Source organism: Leptonychotes weddellii, chromosome 6 (genome assembly GCF_054177405.1).
Source record: "Leptonychotes weddellii isolate Sample4059 chromosome 6, ASM5417740v2, whole genome shotgun sequence".
Taxonomy (NCBI): domain Eukaryota; kingdom Metazoa; phylum Chordata; class Mammalia; order Carnivora; family Phocidae; genus Leptonychotes; species Leptonychotes weddellii.
The window spans coordinates 103,948,488-103,969,098 of NC_138374.1; the positions used below are offsets into that span (position 1 = coordinate 103,948,488).

Consider the following 20,611-nt stretch of genomic DNA (forward strand, 5'->3'; position numbering starts at 1 on the left):
AGACATCTCAAGATAAATTTTAGAATATTCTGAACTAAATGAAAATACAACTTACCAAAATTTGTGGGATGCAGTGAAAGTACTTAGAAAGAAATTTACAGCATTGGATGCATATATTGGGAAAGAAGAAAGATCTAAAATCAGTCTTCTAACTTTTTACTTAGGAAACTATAAAAAGAAGAGCAAATTAAATCCAAAGTAAGCTGAAGTAAACAATAAAATTTAGAGCAGAAATCAATGAAATTGAAAACAGGAAACCAAAAAAAAAAACAAAAACAAAAACAAAGGCTGATTCTTTGAAAAGATCAATAAAATCTATAAGCCTCTCACCAGACAAAAAGAAAGAGGACAAAAATTACTAATATCAGAAATGAAAAGGGGGAGACCATATGACCTCACTGATATGAGAAATTCTTAATCTCAGGAAACAAACTGAGGGTTGCTGGAGTGGGGGGTGGGGTGGGAAGGATGGGGTGGCTGGGTGATATACATTGGGGAGGGTATGTGCTATGGTGAGCGCTGTGACTTGTGCAAGACTGTTGAGTCACAGATCTGTACCTCTGAAACAAATAATGCAATATATGTTAAGGAAAAAAAAAAGAAGAAGAAGATAGTAGGAGGGGAAGAATGAAGGGGGGAAATCGGAGGGGGAGACGAACCATGAGAGACGATGGACTCTGAAAAACAAACTGAGGGTTCTAGGGGGAAGGGGTGGGAGGATGGGTTAGCCTGGTGATGGGTATTAAAGAGGGCATGTTCTGCATGGAGCACTGGGTATCATGCACAAACAATGAATCATGGAACACTACATCAAAAACTAATGATGTAATGTATGGTGATTAACATAACAATAAAAGTCAAAAAAGAAAAAAAAAGGGGGGGATACCACTACAGACCTTACAAACATTAAAAGGATAATAAAGGAATACTATAAACAACCCTATGCTCACAAATTTGAAAACCTAGATGAAAATGGACTAATTCCTTGAAAGACATAATTTGCCAAAAGTCATACAAGAGCTAGGTAATCTAAATAGGCCTATATCTATTAAATAAATTGAATCAATAATAATAGTTAACAGACTTTCAAAACAGAGAGCACCAGGTCCAAATGAGTTCACTGGTGAATTCTATCACACAATTAGGAAGAAATTATACCAAGTATCTACAAGCTATTCCAGAATGCAGAAGCAGAGGGAATACTTCCCAATGCATTCTGTGAGGCCAGCATTATTCTAATAACAAAACCAGACAAAGATATTCCAAGATATATCTCTCATGAACATAGATGCAAAATTTCTCAACAAAATATTAGAAAATCTAAACAAAAATAATTATACACCATGCCCAAATGAGATTCATTCCAGGTATGCAAGGCTGGTTCAACATTCAAAAATAAACTAATGAATTCTCACATCAACAGGCTAAAAAAGAAAAATCACATGATCATATCAGTAAATGCAGAAAAAGCATTTGACAAAATCAAACCCCCCATTCATGGTAAAAACTCTTAGTGAAGTAGGAATTGAGGGGAGATTCCTCAGCTTGATTTCACATTTACAAAAAAAAAAAAAAACCCTATAGCTAACATTATACTTAATGGCAAGAAACTTGAAGCTTTCCAGCTAAGATAAGATACAAGGCAAGGATATCCCCTCTCACTACTCCTTTCAACATCATACTGGAAGTTCTAGTTAATGTAGTAATACAAGAAAAAAGAAACAAAAGTTCAGTTTAGACAGAAAGAAATAAAACTATTTGTTCACAAATGACATGGCCATCTTTTGGAAAATCTTAAAAAAAAAAATCACCAAATATCTCTTGGAACTAATAACTATATAAAACCATATATATATTGCAGTATACAATTTCCTATACACCAGCATGAATAGTGGAATTTAAAATTAAAAACACAATACATATTAGCACCCCCACCAAAATGAAATACTTAAGTATAAATTGAACAAAAAAAGGACAAGATCTATGTAAGGAAAACTACAAATAAATGGAGAGATACTCCATATTCATGGATAGGAAGGCTCAATATTGTCAAGATGTCCATTCTCCCTACTTTGATCTATAGATTCAGTGCAATCCCAATCAAAATCTCAGCAAGTTATTTTGTGGATAGCAAAAACTGATTGTAAAGTTTATAGGGATAGCCAAAATACCCAGGATAGCCAACACAATATTGAAGAACAACAAAGTTAGACCACTGACACTACCCAACTGGAAGATTTAGTGTAAAGTCACCAAGACAGTATGGTAGTGGCAAAAGAATAGAATGGAACAGAACAAACAGCCCAGAAAGAGAACCACATAAATACAGTCAACCAATCTTTGACAAAAGAGCCAGGGGAATACAATGGAGAAAAGATAGTCTTTTCAACAAGTAGTGTCAGAACAACTGGACATCTGCATGAAAAAGAGGAAAAGAAAGGAAGAGAGAGGGAGAGGGAGGGAGGGAGGGAAGGAAGGAACGAACGAACGAACGAACAAACGAACAAACGAACGAACGAACAGGGAGGGTGAGGGAGAAAGAAAGAAAAAGAAAAATGTCTATGTCTAATAGAGTTTACATTCTTTACAAAAATTAACTAAAAATGGATCACAGACCTAAATGTAAAATACAAACTATAAAACTCCGAAGCTACAATATATGGAAAAAAAACCCTAGATGACCTTGGGTATGGCAATGACTTTTATATACAACACCAAAAGCACAATCCGTGAAAGAAATAATTGATAAGCTAGACTTCATTAAAATTTAAAACTTCTGCTCACAAAAGACAATGTCAGGAGAATGAGAAGATAAGCCACAGACTGTGAAAAATTATTTGCAAAAGACACATCTGATAAAGGACTGTTCACCAAAATACACAAAGAACACTTGAAACTCGACGATAAGAAAATGAACAACCCAATTAAAAAACGGGCCAAAGATCTTAACAAGTATCTCAAGAAAAAAAAGATATACAGATGGCAAATAATCACATGAAAAGATGCTCAACATCATATGTGATCAGCAAAGGGAAAATTAAAACAATGACATACCACTATACACCTATTAGAATGGCCAAAGTCTAGAACACTAACAACACTACATACTGGCAAGAATGTGGAGCAAGAGGAATTCATGTTCACTGCTGGTGGGAATGCTGAATGGTACAGCCACTTGGGAAGACAGCTTGACAGCTTCTTACAGAGCTAAACATACTCTTACCATACAATCCAGCAATAGTATTCCCTAGTATTTACCCAAATGAGTTGAAAACTTATGTCCACACAAAAACTTGCACAGAGATGTTTATAGCTTTATTCATAGTTGCCAAAACTTGGAAGTAACCAGGATGACCTTCAGTAGGTGAATAGATAAAACTGTGGTACATCCAGACAATGGAATATTATTCAGTACTAAAAAGAAATGAGCTACCAGGCCCTGAAGACGTGCAGGAAGCTTAAATGCATATTACTAGGTCAAAGGTGCCAATCTGAAAAGGCCACATAACATATAATTCCAACTACATGAAATTCTGGAAGAAGCAAAACTATGGCGACCATAAATTCAGTGGTTGCCAGATGTTGGGTGGGTGGGGTGGAGAGGTGAGGAGTGGGTAGGGAGGAATGAACAGGCAGAGCACAGAGGATTTTTTTAAGCAATGAAAATACTCTTTATACCATAATGATGGAAACATGTCATTACACATTTGTTCAAACCGGTAGAATGTGCAACACCAAGAGTGAATCATAATGCAAACCATGGACTTGGGGTGATTACAATGATGTGTCAAAGTAGATTCACCAATTGTAACAAATACACCACACTGGTGGGCTATGTTGATAATGGGGGAGGCCGTGCATACGTGGGGCAAAAGGCATACGAGAAAGCTCTGTAACCTTCCCTTCTTCTGTGAACCTGAAACTGTTTTAAAAGCTTAAAATTTTTTTTTCTTTTCATGTTACATTTCTCTTAAGGCATTATCTGTTTTGTTCATTCACTCTTGTGGTCCTTCTAGTTTAGTTTTCATTTCTAAAATAGAAATTTTTATTTCTAATTCCTTCCCAAGTTTTTTTTTTAATTTTTTCTTTTATTTCTAACTCCTTCTGGAGTTATCACCTCATTTCTGAGTTTTCTAATTAGGATTTACGTTGTTCTTTCACATCTTATATAATTTTCTTGTGTCCTTCAGTTCATTTGGAAATAAATTAATTTTGATCTATTTTGTGAGCACATCTTTGTGAATATTTTCATTGTAAGACTATAACTCTATTCCTAAATCTCTTTTTCTCTTGTAACTTTGCATGGGACTTGATGCTGATTCTTTTCTGTTGTGCATTTTTAATGAGAAATTAGTTTTCCTAAACTATGAGAATGAAACAAGTTAAATTTTTAAAAAGGCTCTAACTTCACAGAGCTCCCTCTTCTGTAGTGTTAAAAAAAAAAAAAAAAATGACACATTGCTTTGAAATTCCCTGGCTGCTCTTCCTTTCCTTTGAATTGGACCTTTCTCTTGTCCCTACCCTGTTCAATTTTGATTGCATTCCCAGCAATTTCTCCTCAGTGTAGGGCCCTGTACTAGAACGCGGTTCTGGTGGGTCAATTTTGAGAGTTCAAAAGGGCCAGTGCCTTTAATCCCTCTTATTACGAGCTCTTTGCACTTACCAGGTGTTAGAGCGGGCAAAATGCCTTCACCTTCAGGTGTTGTTCTCAGATTGGTCCACTAAGTTTCCTAGTGAACACCCGTGGGCTCCTTGGGGCTCTCCTCTTCTCGGACTCGGTCAAGGGCTGGCTTCTTTTTGTCTCCCACATGGATGCCCACCTCACACAAGTCTATGGTTATTGCTATTCTGTCCCCAAAGGCTTGCGTTTTGAGATTTGTGGTATCTCGTCACCTAGTTTTGTTGTAAATGTTGTCTATGAATTTTGACTTTGCTACGATCTCTGTACGTTTTTATGTGGGATTATGTAGGTAGTATGTTACTGCCATTAACCACCACCATCTTCCCAGGATCATTACCATCTTTTAATTCAAGCTTATTTTTGCTATGTTCCTCCTCTTGGTTCCTTCTTTCAGCCTGTCACAGGAAAAACTTGGCCTCAGTTTGTAAAGAGCCCCTGTATTTTTATATAGATATATTTGTGTGGGGTGTGTGTGTGTGAGAGAGAGAGAGAGATGTGTAGAAAGGGGGTCATGCATGAGAGGAAGTTACTAATTGGGGGCAGGTTGCAAAAAGTTAAAGACAGTTCCTGCCCTTAGGAGTTCGTAACAGAAGAATCCAACACACATCCACTCAGTGAAGCAGAATTACAACTACTTAGTTTCCGATCACAGCTCTTAGCTTCTGATGCCAACTGGGACAAATCAATTCTTGGGATTTTAGTTTCTCCATTTGTAAAACACAGAACCTATCACTTGCCCTGTCCAACTGTATAGATTGTAGGGAAGAAAGAAAATAATGGAAGGATATGCAACCTGGTCACCAATGACCCACATCCTGGGGGCGGGAGCCATGCGTTCCTCATCTGTCTCTGCCCCCTCCATGTCTCTGAGGGTGCTAGCCACATTCTGAGCACTCACTGTTTGCACCTTGAAAAAAGTACTAGCAGCCCTATTACGTGATAATGAACTTTAAAAGTTCCTCAGTCTCCTGAATGATGACAAGAGTTAATAGGCCCTTGTTTGGGGGATGGAGAGGCTAGCCTCAAAAATGACCCTTCACATCGAAGAAATGGCCTTCACTTCAAAAGTCAACCATCAGAAGACTCAGAAGAGCTGAGTTTTCTAAATGCATTTTTTATTATTCAGCCTTCAGCAGAAATGTCACCTTTCTAAAGCAAGCTGTTATCATGCGCTCCCCGTGCCAAACAGGCGCCTCTGAGGAGCAGGATTTTATCTCAACATTTTTAGTGATTTGTGTTTCTCTTTCAAGGAGCTCCATGCCTTAAGGCACCTGAAACACTAACAGGAAGAAGGTAAGGTGACGCGAGGAGCAGGCTCCAACATGAAAACAGGCATTTCTGCAGAACAGGTCCAGGATCAGCATCAAAGCTGCAGGAGGCGGTCACCCTGTCCAATAATTCATGGCCTCCCAGTGCAGCCCACTGTTTTCTGGTGGGCTCCTTGGTTGAAACCATATTCTCAAAGAAACTCCGTTTTGTGACAGGGCCCCATTAGCAGGCTCCGCCACATGACAGGCCTAGACGCAGCCAGCACAACTGCCGCGACGCTTGCCAATAAGCCAGATGCTGCCACATATTGGCATCTGGGTCCTGGAATAGCAACCATGTTCCCAGTCTGGCTAGGGATTCTGACCCTAGCTACGGAAGGAGACAAAGGAAGGAAAGAAAGAGACGGAGCAAGGGGAGGGAGGGCAGACGGTGGAAGAGTCTCTTGGTAATTTCCCTACCATGGATTTAGAGCTTCCGCAACAAAAGACTCGTTGGAAAGCTGCTACCAACGCTGCAATGGGCGGGAGAGGTAGAGATGGGGAGCATTCTGAACCCAGCGAGCTGTTCTGGCACCTGGGAGTGGGGGTAGTGATTCCAAAGGAGACAGCTGCAGCAGGCAGCAACACTCAGCCCCCCACTGCCACACACCATGATAGCCCACAGTGGAGATAAGCTACTGGATAGAGCTTCGATCTGCAGCAGAGGGACGGAGAGCGGCAACACCGGGATGGCTGTCGCTTTCTGCTTTCTGGGTGTCAGGGTTTACCAGCACCAAGGAGGCCAACTAAATGGTGAGGGCGAGATCCAGACCAGCAGTCTGGAGGAGATCCTTTCAATCAAGAGAGGATGACTGCGGTGTTTTGATCGCAGGAGCAGGGGACGGGCAAAAGGACACCCTGCGCCCCCACCGTGGCTTTTGATGCTGAGATGAGACCAGCCTGAGTGAAGCTTCGGGTCCTGCTGGCATCATATGAGGCAGAGGTGTGGCCCAGGAGGGGGTGGGTTGAACTGAGTTAAGTTTAGGGTTTGAGGTAGGAGGTGAGAGAATAAGAAACAGGTGGCACTTCCTCTTTCTCAAAACACCAAGTTCTGTGCAGCAACCCCTTTCCCCACATCCTGTTGGCCGAGAGTTGCTCGGGGGGGCCTTACACTCGAAAGACAGGTTTTAGGAGTGAGAGAATTAGAGACAGACCTTAAGGTGGAAAGAGTCCTGGCCCCTGCAGTCAGAAGGTTCGGGAAAGAGCCCCAAAGGTCCTTTACCAACAGGAGAGCTGATTCTCTCAGGGGCAAGGTGGCCTCTCTGTTCACCAGATACCATCCTCCCCAACCAGAACCACCTCAGTGCGCCTCTCGTCGTAATCAGTGGGAGTGTGTGGGGAGGAGTGGGCGTTAGTGGGAACCTCTGCCTACCACTGGGTGGTCCCTGAAGCAATTGGAGCCTGAGCGGGGGCACCGCAAGAGACAGAGGCAGCAATGGCTGTCACTGAGGTCCCACCTACCAAAAATGCACAATTATCTAAACATTCTGCAGATGCTCGGGGGAGGTCAAGTCTCTCTTTGGGCAAGAGAAACTTTACTAATAATCTCATCTAACAATCTTGGTATCTTATAAACAACAGAGCCTTAATTTAAAGTGAAGAATAAGAAGACAGTGGATCACCCACATCCCCCTCTTCCCCACACATACACATGCTTAACCTTCAAGGAACATCTAGGACCTTTCACTTCATCCCTGTGAAGCGTGATGCCCATTTTCAAAAGGCAAAACCGAGTCTACCGAGAAAACACCCCAGCTGAGTCCCTCAGTTCTAAAGAGAATACTCTTTATTCTCTTTACTGAGAATGTCCTGCCACACTTCACAATCCAATGAGAACATTCTGGTGTCTTTCTCAGACTTGGTTTAGCATTTTTACACTCAGATTTTGGACAGTGCAGGGACTAAGTACTAAATTTTCACCATGGCTCTGTTTTAGGAAAGAACAAATAATCCAGTGGTATACAACAAATAATGAAAAGAACTGCAATTATAATTTGGCGTTTATTCTATTTCAAAAAGGGATTTGAGATAACAGAGCTATCTATAAAGGGGTGGGTTATTTGAATCTAGATAACCAAGACAGAACTGGCTGAGTCTCTTTGCAGGAATCGAATCACTCCCCACGTGCTCCTCCTCTTACCCCCTTTTTCCTCATGCAGTTGGCTATTCCCCTTGCCATTTCCCTTCCTCCTTGTCCTCACTTCTGGTGATTCCCGTTGACACAAGGCCTCCCTGGCTCAGCCTCCTGGGAAATATTCTAAGTGTTGGGAAATGTCTTCAAACTCAAAACACGTATCACAAGGAGGGTGGAGGGTTGCATATGATCATAAAAGGCAGAGGCAATCAGCTTTTGTTAAACTAAGCCAGTGGTTCTCAAATTTAATCATGCATCAGAATCACCTGGAAGAGCTTGTTAATAAAACAAATTGCTGTGCGGGCCCCCAGAGTTCTGATTTAGTAGATTTGGGACAGGGCCTAAGAATTTACATTTCTACCAAGTTCCCAGGTGATGCTAACGTTCATGGTCTGAGGATCAGTTTTTCTTTCATTTTGCTGAAACTTTTTTATTTGGAAATAATTTCAAACTTAAAGAAAAGTTGCAAGAAGAATAAAAATCACCCTATTCCCCTGACCCATTTTGAGAACCACTGAGCTAAGCTAAATATGTGTCAGAGGTCTGGGACAGAGAGCAATCACCTGGCAGGATGTAATGCCTTCTAAGAGCAAGAGTGGAACACTATCCAAATAGAAAGCAAACCAATCATTTAAAGGCCAAGGGTGGGAAGGAGTGCCACAAAATGATAAAAGAAAGTGAGTTGGGACCTGGGGGGTTTTAAGCTCTGAATAGTAAATATCATTATCAACCAATGGGGAGAGGGTGTAAGCTCCCCTGGTTTGTCTCTCTGGTGATTCCTTGGGGGTGATTTTAAAAACAACAAATCCATAATCTCCTGGTATAAACTGGCTTCAAGGAAAAAGGAAAGCAATTATTTGATAGGGAAACTCTACTCTATACACAAGAGACATGGACAAGAAGACGATTATGTACCCCCTCCTTTGTTTTCTACCACCTTAATTCAGGACTTCAGCTCTTGCCTGAATTTCTGCAATAACTCCTGAGCTCTCTGCCTCTAACCATTCTTCAATTTATTCTCCATTCTCACCCTAAAATTAGCTTTCAACGGCAGGCTGCAATAATGTCAGTTAAGAACCTTCCCCAGCTCCCCACAACCTAGAGAATGAAATCCAAACGTCTCAGCGTGGCATTTAACCTGGCCCCAACCTACCGTTCAAATTCCTATACCTATAAACCAGTCCAAACAATATGCACAGCTTTACATTTCCCCATCTCCATGTTCTTTGTACACAATTGTGTGTGTGTGATTTTTTTTGTTTTGTTTCGTTTTTTGCTCCCCTGGAATTCTTCCTTCTCCCCAAACAAAATCTTTTTTTTTTTTTTTAAATCTTCACATTTAAAAATACTATTCAAACTTCAGGCTACTGTTCCAATACAAGAAGCTTCCCTGCAGTTCCTCAGATCTCTCCTCTGTGTGTTCACCATACTCTATTTGTTCCCTAGAACACTTACAACAATCTGCCCTACTTATTATTTATGCTTTCTTTTCCCTGGGTTTTACAAGGTCCTTGAAGATAGGCACCATATCTTTTGTTCAGTGACCAGAGAAGTCCAGAACAGGGAAGAAGGGTAGATGAAGAGGAGACGAAGAGAGAAAAAGGAAGAAATGAGCAAACGGTAGGAGGGCATGGTGAGGGGGGAAACTCAGTTTTAAAATTTTCTTATTCAGAATCTTTTTTACTGAAGACAGATTCTTTTAACCCATTTTCTCTCCAGGACAATCCCAAGAGACTGAATAGTTATATGAGTTTTCTTTTGTTTTGCCAACACCACAACTTTTCTTCTTGTTTTCTGTCACTCTCGAGTCAATTTCATGTATATCTCCCACATGAAAAAGGCAACCTCACACTGCAATCATTATCACTGAAACAGACTCGAATCTCTTGAGATTTGTCTTTTCCGGGGGGGGGGTTGGTCAAACTCCTGCCTTGTGGTTACCTTTCTGATGAAATTTCTTTGGGGTTTACAAAACAGGATAGCACAACTCTTAAATGTGACCAAAAGCTGGTTTGTTTGTCACTCTTTCTCACAACATTCAGTAGGAGGTATTCCTGCCCAAAAGAAATCACAGTAGCTCGGGGTGCCTGGGTGGCTCAGTTGGTTAAGCGACTGCCTTTGGCTCAGGTCATGATCCTGGAGTCCCGGGATCGAGTCCCACATTGGGCTCCCTGCTCAGTGGGGGGTCTGCTTCTCCCTCTGACCCTCTCTCCTCTCGTGCTCTCTGTCTCTCATTCTCTCTCTCAAATAAATAAATAAAATCTTTAAAAAAAAAAAAAAGAAAGAAAGAAATCACAGTAGCTCTTTGCAGACACTCAGGGTCTCTTCCTTTACTACCAGCCATAGCAGCTTCAGCAAGGAGATGGAGATAGAGGAGACTCTGATAAGCTTGTCATTTAATCCTTTTCCAAAAAGGCAGTTTGGATCTCTCTTCCTGGAATAGGAGGAGTTTCAGTTTCTGCCTACCTCTTCCTGGGAGAAGAACAAAGAATTGCCCTTTAAATCTAGCTCAACAAAGCCGGCTCTCTATTGCTCCGGACAACTGGGCCAGCACGCCTGACAAGTGCCCTGCTTCACTTCCGTAGACCACCCCCTTCAAGTTACTCTCTCTCTTACACCACCACCAATTTTCTCCGCCTCTCTTCCTGAGGTGAGATACCTGGATCCAGGGAAGAAGTCATGTGATTGGGACAAAAAGTGCCAAGCCACACCATCTGACTCTGTGTCACCACTGCCGTAAATCTTGCCAAAGAGGAAGCTTGTTCTCCAGCTTCCTAGTTACTGTCCTTGAGAAAGTGATGGCCAGTCACAAAAACCTGTAGTACTTTGCTTCCCATTTCCCCACTGCTATTATGTTTACAACTTTATTTAGAAAGAGCTGACTTCACAGCTTTTGCCATTTAGGAACCCTTCAGCGTAAGGACTTAATATGAAATCCTTAAAATGAGCTGAGGAGACATCAAATACTCAGAAGTCCAAATTACCTAGACTGGTAGAGGTTAATGTCTGCATTAAATAGGCACAGAAAGTATCAATTTTGTGCTCTGATTACGCCTGCCAAAGAACTGAGTCAAATAAACACATAACATATGATAGATGAGGGCAAGAGGGGTAGAAATACCACCACAGTGGTTGAGAAAGGTCTAAGAAGTGAGCAAATGTAGGTGTGTCTAACCTCCTTTCACCTCTCTGTGCTTCTCTCTGGACCTTCAACTCTCCTTTTCCAGTGTAGAGCTGACTGAGAAATAACCTTTTAATATTTCATTCTATTTATAATTTTTATAGCCACATAACCACTAAGGGCTATGTGCTGAGCCAGTACATGGCAGCAACCCAAGTAGCCGGTATTACTAGGAAAAAAAAAATTATAAGAAAACAGTTAAGTACCAATTTAAGATTTTCACTAACCTTGTCTTTCTACCATGTTAGTTTATCAAATTTCAGTTCACTCTGAAAAACAGAAAGTCCATCATATGCTGCGGAGCTTAGAACTCACCTACTACTTCATTCAATAGGTAAGGGAATAGGTCTAGAATATTGTGATTCGATTAAGGAAAAATGCTAGTTTACTCACAGAGCTAGGACCAGGACACCACTCAAAAGACTTGCTATTCTTTTCCACAATCCTCAAAGAAAGAGCTTGAAACATTAGGCTTCATTTTCCAGAGCTTTAGCTGTATCAGAGGTTACATCAACTACTCTTTTTTTTTTTTAAAAGATTTTATTTATTTATTTGAGACAGAGAGAATGAGAGAGACAGAGAGCACATGAGAGGGGGGAGGGTCAGAGGGAGAAGCAGGCTCCCCGCCGAGCAGGGAGCCCGATGTGGGACTTGATCCCGGGACTCCAGGATCGTGACCTGAGCCGAAGGCAGTCGCTTAACCAACTGAGCCACCCAGGCGCCCTACATCAACTACTCTTAAGAAGAAAAATGATCCGGGTGCCTGGGTGGCTCAGATGGTTAAGCATCTGCCTTCGGCTCAGGTCATGATCCCAGGGTCCTGGGATCGAGTCCCGCATCGGGCTCTCTGCTCCTTGGGAGCCTGCTTCTCCCTCTGCCTCTCTCGCTCTGTCTCTCATGAATAAATAAATAAAATAAAAAAAAAAAAAAAAGAAAAATGATCCAGCTTATGAAGCATGCCCTGTGTGAGTCCAATAAAGATCCTATAAGGGGTCACTTGGCTAAAGTGAAGAGCCTTTCAGTACTACAGTCAGATTTCTTTCTGCTTGGACTCATAAATATGGGCAACTGAATTCAACAAAGCCGTATTAGGAATGGGGTCCTAACACAGTGTTTTTGGCCATAGCGTAAGTATTGTTTATAAATTTTATACTCTTCAGTACATGCATTATATGAAAGCAAAACTCGATCATGGTTCACAATGACTGAAATAAGACAGGATAGAAAAAACTTGAAGGTCAAAATACAACAGAATTTGTAGCTGTTTTAAAATGTTTAAAAGGCAGGTTTAAATATGTTTTCAAGAGCTCAGTTATTATAACAAGTAAGTTGAAAAGTTCTGTGTCTCAAAAAGTCTTAACCCATGTAATGGTTAAATTGCAAAAATAACGGCCTTCTTGGGCACCTGGGTGGCTCAGTTGTTTAAGCGACTGCCTTCAGCTCGGGTCATGGATCCCGGGGTCCTGGGATCAAGTCCCACATCGGGCTCCCTGCTCAGCCGGGAGCCTGCTTCTCCCTCTGCCTGCCACTCCCCCTGCTTGTGCTCTCTGTCAAATAATTAAATAAAATCTGAAAGAAAGAAGAAAGAAAGAAAGAAAGAAAGAAAGAAAGAAAGAAAGAAAGAAAGAAAGAAAGAAAGAAAGAAAGAAAGAAAAATAAAATAAAATAATGGCATTCTTTTTTACTCGTAGAGAGCTCATCTCTGTTTCTGTGAAACAGAAATGACTGACTTTCATATCCTTTCTTATGATAGGTGACATTATACTACCATGTTACTGACCACCTGGTGGAAAAGCTCTCTTATAAAGAGCACCATAAAATAATAGTCAGTGACACTGGTAATTTCATATAAAAATATAAAATCAAATCAGAGTAGGGACTTGAACAGATGTTTATACATCCATGTTCATAACAACCAAAAGGTAGGAAACACCCAAATGTCCAATGACAGATGAATGGCTAAACAAAATGTGGTGTCTACATACAGTGGAATATTATTCAGCCTTTAAAAAGGAATTAAATTCAGGGGCGCCTGGGTGGCTCAGTTGGTTAAGCGACTGCCTTCGGCTCAGGTCATGATCCTGGAGTCCCGGGATCGAGTCCCGCATCGGGCTCCCTGCTCAGTGGGGAGTCTGCTTCTCCCTCTGACCCTCCCCCTTCTCATGCTCTCTCTCTCTATCTCATTCTCTCTCCCAAATAAATAAACAAAATCTTAAAAAAATAAATAAATAAATAAATAAATAAAAAGGAATTAAATTCTGATATATGCTACAGTATGGATGAACCTTGAAAACATTACATTAAGTTAAATAAGCCAGACACAAAAGGACAAATACTATAGGATTCCACTTATATGAGAGACCTAGAAGAGTCAAATTCATAGAGACAGAAAGTAGAACAGTGGTTACTAGAGGCTGGGAAGAAGGGGAATATGGGAAGTTATTGTTTAATGGGTGCAGAGTTTTCAGTTTGGGATAATGGAAAGGTAATGGTTGGATAAAAATGGGAATGTACTTAATGCCAATAAACTGTATACTGAAAAGTGGTTATATGGTCAATTTTATGTTAGGTATGTTTTACTTCAATAAGAAAATCACATGAAAAATACACAGTGGCAAGTTATGTTTGGACCTACAGGCCATATGCTCAAAAAAATAAAAGTTAAAAACAACAACAAAAAAGCAGGATCATCCAGAGCATTAGAAATACTAATATTTTAATATACATCATCAAATAAAAACAGACTTGGGTCTGTCACCCCAAAGCCATATCCTATGTGTTCCTTACTATAATAATTCATGTCCACCATGATTACGGATGACGTATTTACATTAAGTTCCAACCAGACATACAGAGAGAAAGAGGGAACTGAAGCAACAGACCGGTCAACACTCTGACACAGCAGCCATCTGTCGACAGGACTGTCCTGAATCCAAGGAACCAAAATCACGTGGCAGGGCTGGGAGCTTCACCTTAGCTGGGAAGGCCTACTTTCATGTCATAGGGCACTTCTGGAAGGAAGCTCTGCCATGGGTAGCTCTAAGTACTTGCAGATTTCCTACTGGTCCTACACAGGAAGTCATTCTTTAGTCTCACCTGCACGAGTTCCTGTTATGAGGCCAGGGAGGGCCGGTGAATTGAAACCCAGTTCCAGGGAGTGATGTCATCTTGATTGTGCTTTGATCCTGGTGACCTGCTCCCCATCCTGGTGTTGTTGCAGTCCTTCATCTGAGGTTCAGGTTATAAGGGAACCAGAAGGAAAAGGGGGAAGTAGGAAAATAGAAAAAGAAAAAAATGCTTGCACATTTCCTTTGTTTCACTAAAGCATTTTCTGCTTCCATTTACTTTGATGGCAGGACCTAGCTGACGGCAGATGGAAGCTGTAGAGATGCTCGTGGAGAAGGAATGGGCTCCCATATAGATCTCAAAACTCAAAGGATTAAAATATATGGAAAACCTTCATTATTTCTGATGGCTCCTAACTCCGAAAAAGTGACTTATTCTTTCTTCGTTGGATAAAGTTTTAAAAACAGACATTAATGCTTTAGAAACATTTGTAAATTATTATAAACAAGGCACAAATGCAGGAGCTATCTTAGCAACACACAGAAATAACAAATAACAAATGTCTGGAGAGGTATGAATACTCATATTCTTTCTGTATCATGTCAAGTAAATTAGGTCAGATCTGGAAATCCTGTCACTAAGTAATAAAATAGGATTGCCATTCAATTCCATTTAGATGAGATCCTTTGGTTCTTACTACACTAAACCAAAACCCTAAAATGAAGTTAAGCATAAGAAGCAGCAGAAATTGCTAAAATTCCAAGATGAAAGAAAGAGAGGCCTTTCTAAAATAAAACAAAACAAAAAACTTAAGCAATTAAATGAAGGAGAGATTTCCATTTTTATCACATTTATTTTATAATCATGATTTCTTAGTCCTTATTAAGTTGATACAATTTGGGGAAATAAATACTCCCTTCCCTTTTTGTTGCATATGTACGAGTGGAGGAAGAGGGAACAGAATATGAGAGAACAAGCAACAGGTATAGGGAGCAGAAAGATAAAGTTGAAGAGAGACGGTGTTTCTATGAACCCTTCCTAAGCAGTACCAACCAACAAAGTATACGAAGTTGGCAACGTGAGCGTTTTCTTCTCAGTGGACTTCTGAAAGTATGAAATAATATGGAACCACATTCAGCATACATTAATTATATAGCATCGTGGTAGATGTTTTCTATCAGACATGATGTATATATTCTTCTTTCCTCAATTTTTAAGCTCCATAGATGACACTACTCATGAAGCACTTTTAGTGTATTATTCAGCAAATATTAATTATGATCATATAAACCAATCTTGCTTAGCAGAAAGCACTATTAGCTGCCATGTAAAGGTCCTCCTTTCAAGTAACACTTAAATGTACACTTGGAGCTTTCAGAGGAAGTTCTTGAAGGGCATTCCTCTTTCAGTTGGGTTTACAACTCATCTGCAACACTAAATGCAGATAAAATAAAGATCACACCTTGTTTAAAGGTTTGCACATAAATGCCCCTTGCAAATATAGCCAATATCTTGTCCAGAGAGTAATGGTAAAGAAACTGTTCTCTTCCAGCCTTTTTCTTCCATTTCCTCTAAAGGTCTTTATCCCAATGTTTCGGTGCTCCATCGGTGAGTGTGAGGCAGGGCTGCCTCCGTGCTGGAGATGCCTGTCACAGAGAAGGTCGGAATGTGTGCAGATAACCCTGCCTTATGCTCATCTCATCAGTTCTGCCCAATCCACAGGGGTAAAAAATGGATGAGATTTGATATCTTCAACACCAGCAACTCCAGCACCAAGACGCTCCACAGGGTTGAACTGCAAGAGCTACAAAGGAAGGATTTAGTGAGTAATAGGAATCCAAGTGGTGAAGCAAAGGAAAACAAAAATATAGGAAAGGAAAGAACTGCTCGATTCAACCCTAGTGACAATGGACTTGATTAATAGCCAACCGACGAGATTTCCTTGAAAGGGAGCTATGTCTAACACCACTGTAGCTGTGGGGTGGTGGGGGATATCGGAGTTTATGGCTTTTCAACTGATTTTAAACATGACCTTGAGTAACTCACTTTGGTTCTCTCAAACTCATAATAGAGCAGTTACACCTATCAATTTCCTATTCCAAAGCACACTGTGACATTAATTAGATATTGTGCCAAAATCTGAGACGTCCAGTTACTTCTTTCATGGGCATGCTGAAATAATGTGTCTTGAGACTTTCGTGCATCCTCATGTTTTGTTTTAACAGCTTTACTAAGGGATAATTTATATAGCATAAAATTCATCTGGTGTAAGTGTACAATTCAGTGATTCTTTTTTTCTTTTAAGATTTTATTTATTTGACAGCAAGAGACACAGTGAGAGAGGGAACACAAGCAGGGGGAGTGGGAGAGGGAGAAGCAGGTTTCCTGCGGAGCAGGGAGCCCAATACGACACTCAAATCGCAGGACCCTGGGATCATGACCTGAGCCAAAGGCAGACGCTTAACAACTGAGCCACCCAGGCGCCCCCAATTCAGTGATTCTTAATAAATGTAAAAAGTTGTGGAACCATCACACAATTCAGTTTCAGAACACTGTGATCACCCTAAAAAGTTTCCTCACGCTGTTTGCATTGATCCTCACTTCCATCCCCAGCCCTAGGCAAACAGTGATCTGCTTTTAGTCTCTATAAATGTGACCTTCCTAGATATTTCATGTAAATGGACTCATAAAATATGTTGCCTTTTGTAGTTGCCTTCTTTTACTTAGCATAATGTTTTTCAGATTCATCTATGTTGTAGCAGGTATCAACAGCCTGTTACCTTTTATTTCTGAATAGCATTCCAATTTTTGGATAGAACACATTTTGTTAATCTACTCACCAGTTAATAGGCCTGTAGTCTTTCCAGGTTGAGGCCATAATGAGTAATATTGCTATTAACATTCACATATGTCTTTGTGTAAACATATGTCTTCATTTCTCTCAAGGATGTTTCTAGGAGTGAACTGCTGGGTCATGTGGCAAATTTATGTTTAGCTTTTTAAGAAACTGCCAAACCTTTCTAAAGTAGCTGCACCATTTTACATTCCCACCAGCAATGTATGAGAGTTCCAGTTTTTCTACATCCTCACCAATACCTGATACTATCTTTTGATTACAGCCCTTTTAGTGGGTATTAGTGGCATCTTATTATGATTTTAATTTGTATTCCCTAGTGAGTAATGGTGGTGAGCATCTTTTCATGGCCTTCTAAGTCATTCATAGGGCTTCCTTGGTGGATCTTTGCCCATTTTTATACTGAATTGTCTATTTATTTAGTTATAAGAATTTTTTTTTTAAGACTTGATTTTAGGTAATCCCTACACCCAATGTGGGGCTCAAATTTATAACCCCGAGATCAAGAATTGTACGCTCTACCAACCTAGCCAGCCAGGTGCCCCTATAAGAGTTCTCTATACATTCTGAATACAAGTCCCTATTAGTTACATGATTTGAAATATTTTCTCCCACTCTGTGGCTTGTCTTTTCATTTTCTTACTGATATCTTTTGAAGTATAAAAGTTTTTAATTTCAATGAAGCCCACATTATCAACTGTTTTCTTTTATGGATGTTTCTCGTGTCATATCTAATAACTCTTTGCCTAACCTGTCAAGAAGATTTTCTCCTATGGTTTCTACAATTTTTAGTTTTAGCTCCCATCTATGTAAGTCTAAGAGCTATTTTGAGTTAATTTTTGAATATGGTATGAAGTAAGAGTCTTAGTTAATTTTGGTTTTAGCATGTGACTTATTTGATTTTCCCAGCACCATTTGTTGAAAAAACTATTTTTCACCATCAAATTCTCTCGGCACCTTTATTGAAAATCAACTGACCATAAATATAAGGGTTTATTTCTGGAGACTCAATTCCAACCCATTGATCTATATGCCTATCTTTGCTCTAATAACACAAAATTTTTTAGGAATTTTCTAGTTTCCCAAGGTGCAAGGTGAGATTTTTTTTTTTTTTTAAAGATTTTATTTATTTATTTGACAGAGAGAGACAGGGAGAGAGGGAACACAAGCAGAGGGAGTGGGAGAGGGAGAAGCAGGCCTCCCACAGAGCAGGGAGCCCGATGCGGGGCTTGATCCCAGGACCCTGGGACCATGACCTGAGCCGAAGGCAGACGGTTAACGACTGAGCCACCCAGGCGCCCCGCAAGGTGAGATTTTCATTTGAGACCTTTCTTCTTTTCTGATATAGGTGTTTATAAGCCATAAATTTCCTCAATAACTGATTTAGCTGCAGCTGATAAATTCTGATATATTGTGCTTTCATTCCATTAAAAATACTTTATAGCTTCTCTTGAGACCTCTTCTTTGATTCATAGGCTATGTAGAAGTGTGCTTTTTAATTTCCAAATATTTGTGGACTCACCAGATCTCTTTCTGATTTCTAATTAAATTGTTATGATCAGAGTATGTTGTATGATTTTAATCCCCCTTTAATATTGAAGCTTGTTTTGTGGTATAGCATACGATCTATCTCGGAGAATGTTCCATGTACATGTGATAAGAATGTATTCTGCAATCATTGTTCCATATATGTCAGAGATGGTGAATAATGTTGTTGAAGTCTTATCAGTATCCTTGCTGATTTTCTATCATTTATCAAGAATGAGGTATTGAAGCCTCCATTTATTATTATTGGATTATCTATTTTCCCTTCAATTCAGTCAGATTTTGCTTCATACGTATAGAGGCTGTTATTAGAGCATATCCATTTATTGTTGTATCTTTCTATGTACTGACCCTTTATCACTATGAAATATCTTAGTTTCTAGTAAGTCTCCTGTCTTCACATCTATTTTGTCAGGAATTTAATATAGCCACTTCAGCTCTCTTATGGTTATGTCGGTTGAGCGTCTGACTCTTGATTTCGACTCAGGTCATGATCTTGGGGTTATAGGATCAAGCCCCACGTCAGGCTCTGCACTCTGGGCATGGAGCCTGCTTGGGATTCTCTCTCTCTCCCTCTCCCTCCCTTCTCTAAAAAAAAATAAAATTTATCACAATCTACTTCAGATTAAGACTAACTTAATTCCAGTGAAATGTAGAAACTCTGCTCTAACTATAGCTCCATTCCTTCTGCCTTTTGTCTATTACTGTCATATATGTAATATATTACATTTGTATGTTATAAACTCAACAGCATGTTATAATTAGTTTCAAACAATCTTACGTCTTCTAAAAGAAGTTGAGAAGAAAAATGAGAAAAAAATAGTCTTTTTCATGGACTCATATTTTACCATTCCAGTGCTCTTCATTTCCTCCTACAGATTCAAGTTACTATGTGGTATCGTCATTTCCTTTCGGCCTGAAAGACTTCCTGTATTATTTCTTGTAAGGCAAGTCTAGCAATGAATTCTCTCAGTCTTTACTCAGGAATTTATTTCATCTTCATTTTTGAAGGATGATTTTGCTGGATATAGAATTCTTGGTTGATAGTTAACTTCCTTTCGGCACTTTGAATATGTTATTTCACTGTCTTCTGTCTTCTCTTGGTATTACTATTATTTATCATTATTATTGAAGTATAATTGACATACAATGTTATATTAGTTTCAGGTGTACAAGTATTCATGCAACAATTTGTGCTATACTCAGTGCTTACCACAGTAGGTATAATCACCATTTGTCACCACACAGTGTTGTTACAATATTACTGACTACATTCCCTATGGGTACTTTTCATCTCCGTGACTTACTTATTTTATAGCTAAAAGTGTGTACTGTCTTCCAACATTTTTGATGAGAAGTCAGACATTAAGGTCTCCTTGTATAAAGTGAGTGATTTTTCTTTTGCTGCTTTCAAGATTTTCCTCTTTGTTTTTGTTTTTCAACAATATGACTAGGTGTATTTTCCTAATTAAAGTCCACTGAGCTTCTTGGATGCCTATCAATGTTCTTCATCACATTTATGGTGTTTTTTTAGCCATTACTTTTTCAAATACTTTTGCTCCCCCTTTCTCTCTTTCCTTTTCTGGGACTCGTTGGTACATTTGATATTATCTTACAGGTTTGTGTAGCCCTGTTCATTTTTCTTTTTTCTGGTCTTTCCCCCCACCCCCAGATTTGTTCATTTCTATCATTCTATCTTCAAGTTTATTGATTCTTCCCTCATCTATCTCAAATTTGCTGTTGAGATGCTCTAATCAACTTTCCCCCTAGTGAATTTCAATTACTGAAATAATAATTATTGTTATTATTGTATTTTTCAACTTGAGAATTTCTATTTGGTTCT

General features: G+C 39.7%; 1 protein-coding gene across 13 annotated transcripts in view; it reads right to left on the reverse strand.

Annotated features, from left to right (window-relative positions):
- RPS6KC1 (ribosomal protein S6 kinase C1) overlaps positions 1-20,611 on the reverse strand; it is a 319,037-nt gene that overhangs the window by 131,326 nt on the left and 167,100 nt on the right. For 7 of the 13 annotated variants that reach the window (XM_081824821.1, XM_031037563.2, XM_081824818.1 and 4 more), the window contains one exon: positions 14,003-14,531. The exons of 1 other annotated variant lie outside the window; for it this stretch is intronic. In XM_081824821.1, coding sequence (XP_081680947.1) covers positions 14,415-14,531 — 117 coding nt within the window. In that variant the 3' untranslated portion in view covers positions 14,003-14,414. Of the gene's footprint in view, positions 1-14,002; positions 14,532-15,202; positions 16,174-20,611 lie in introns of those variants that run through there. 5 more of the 13 variants (XM_081824823.1, XM_081824819.1, XM_031037565.2 and 2 more) reach the window with 1 other exon arrangement.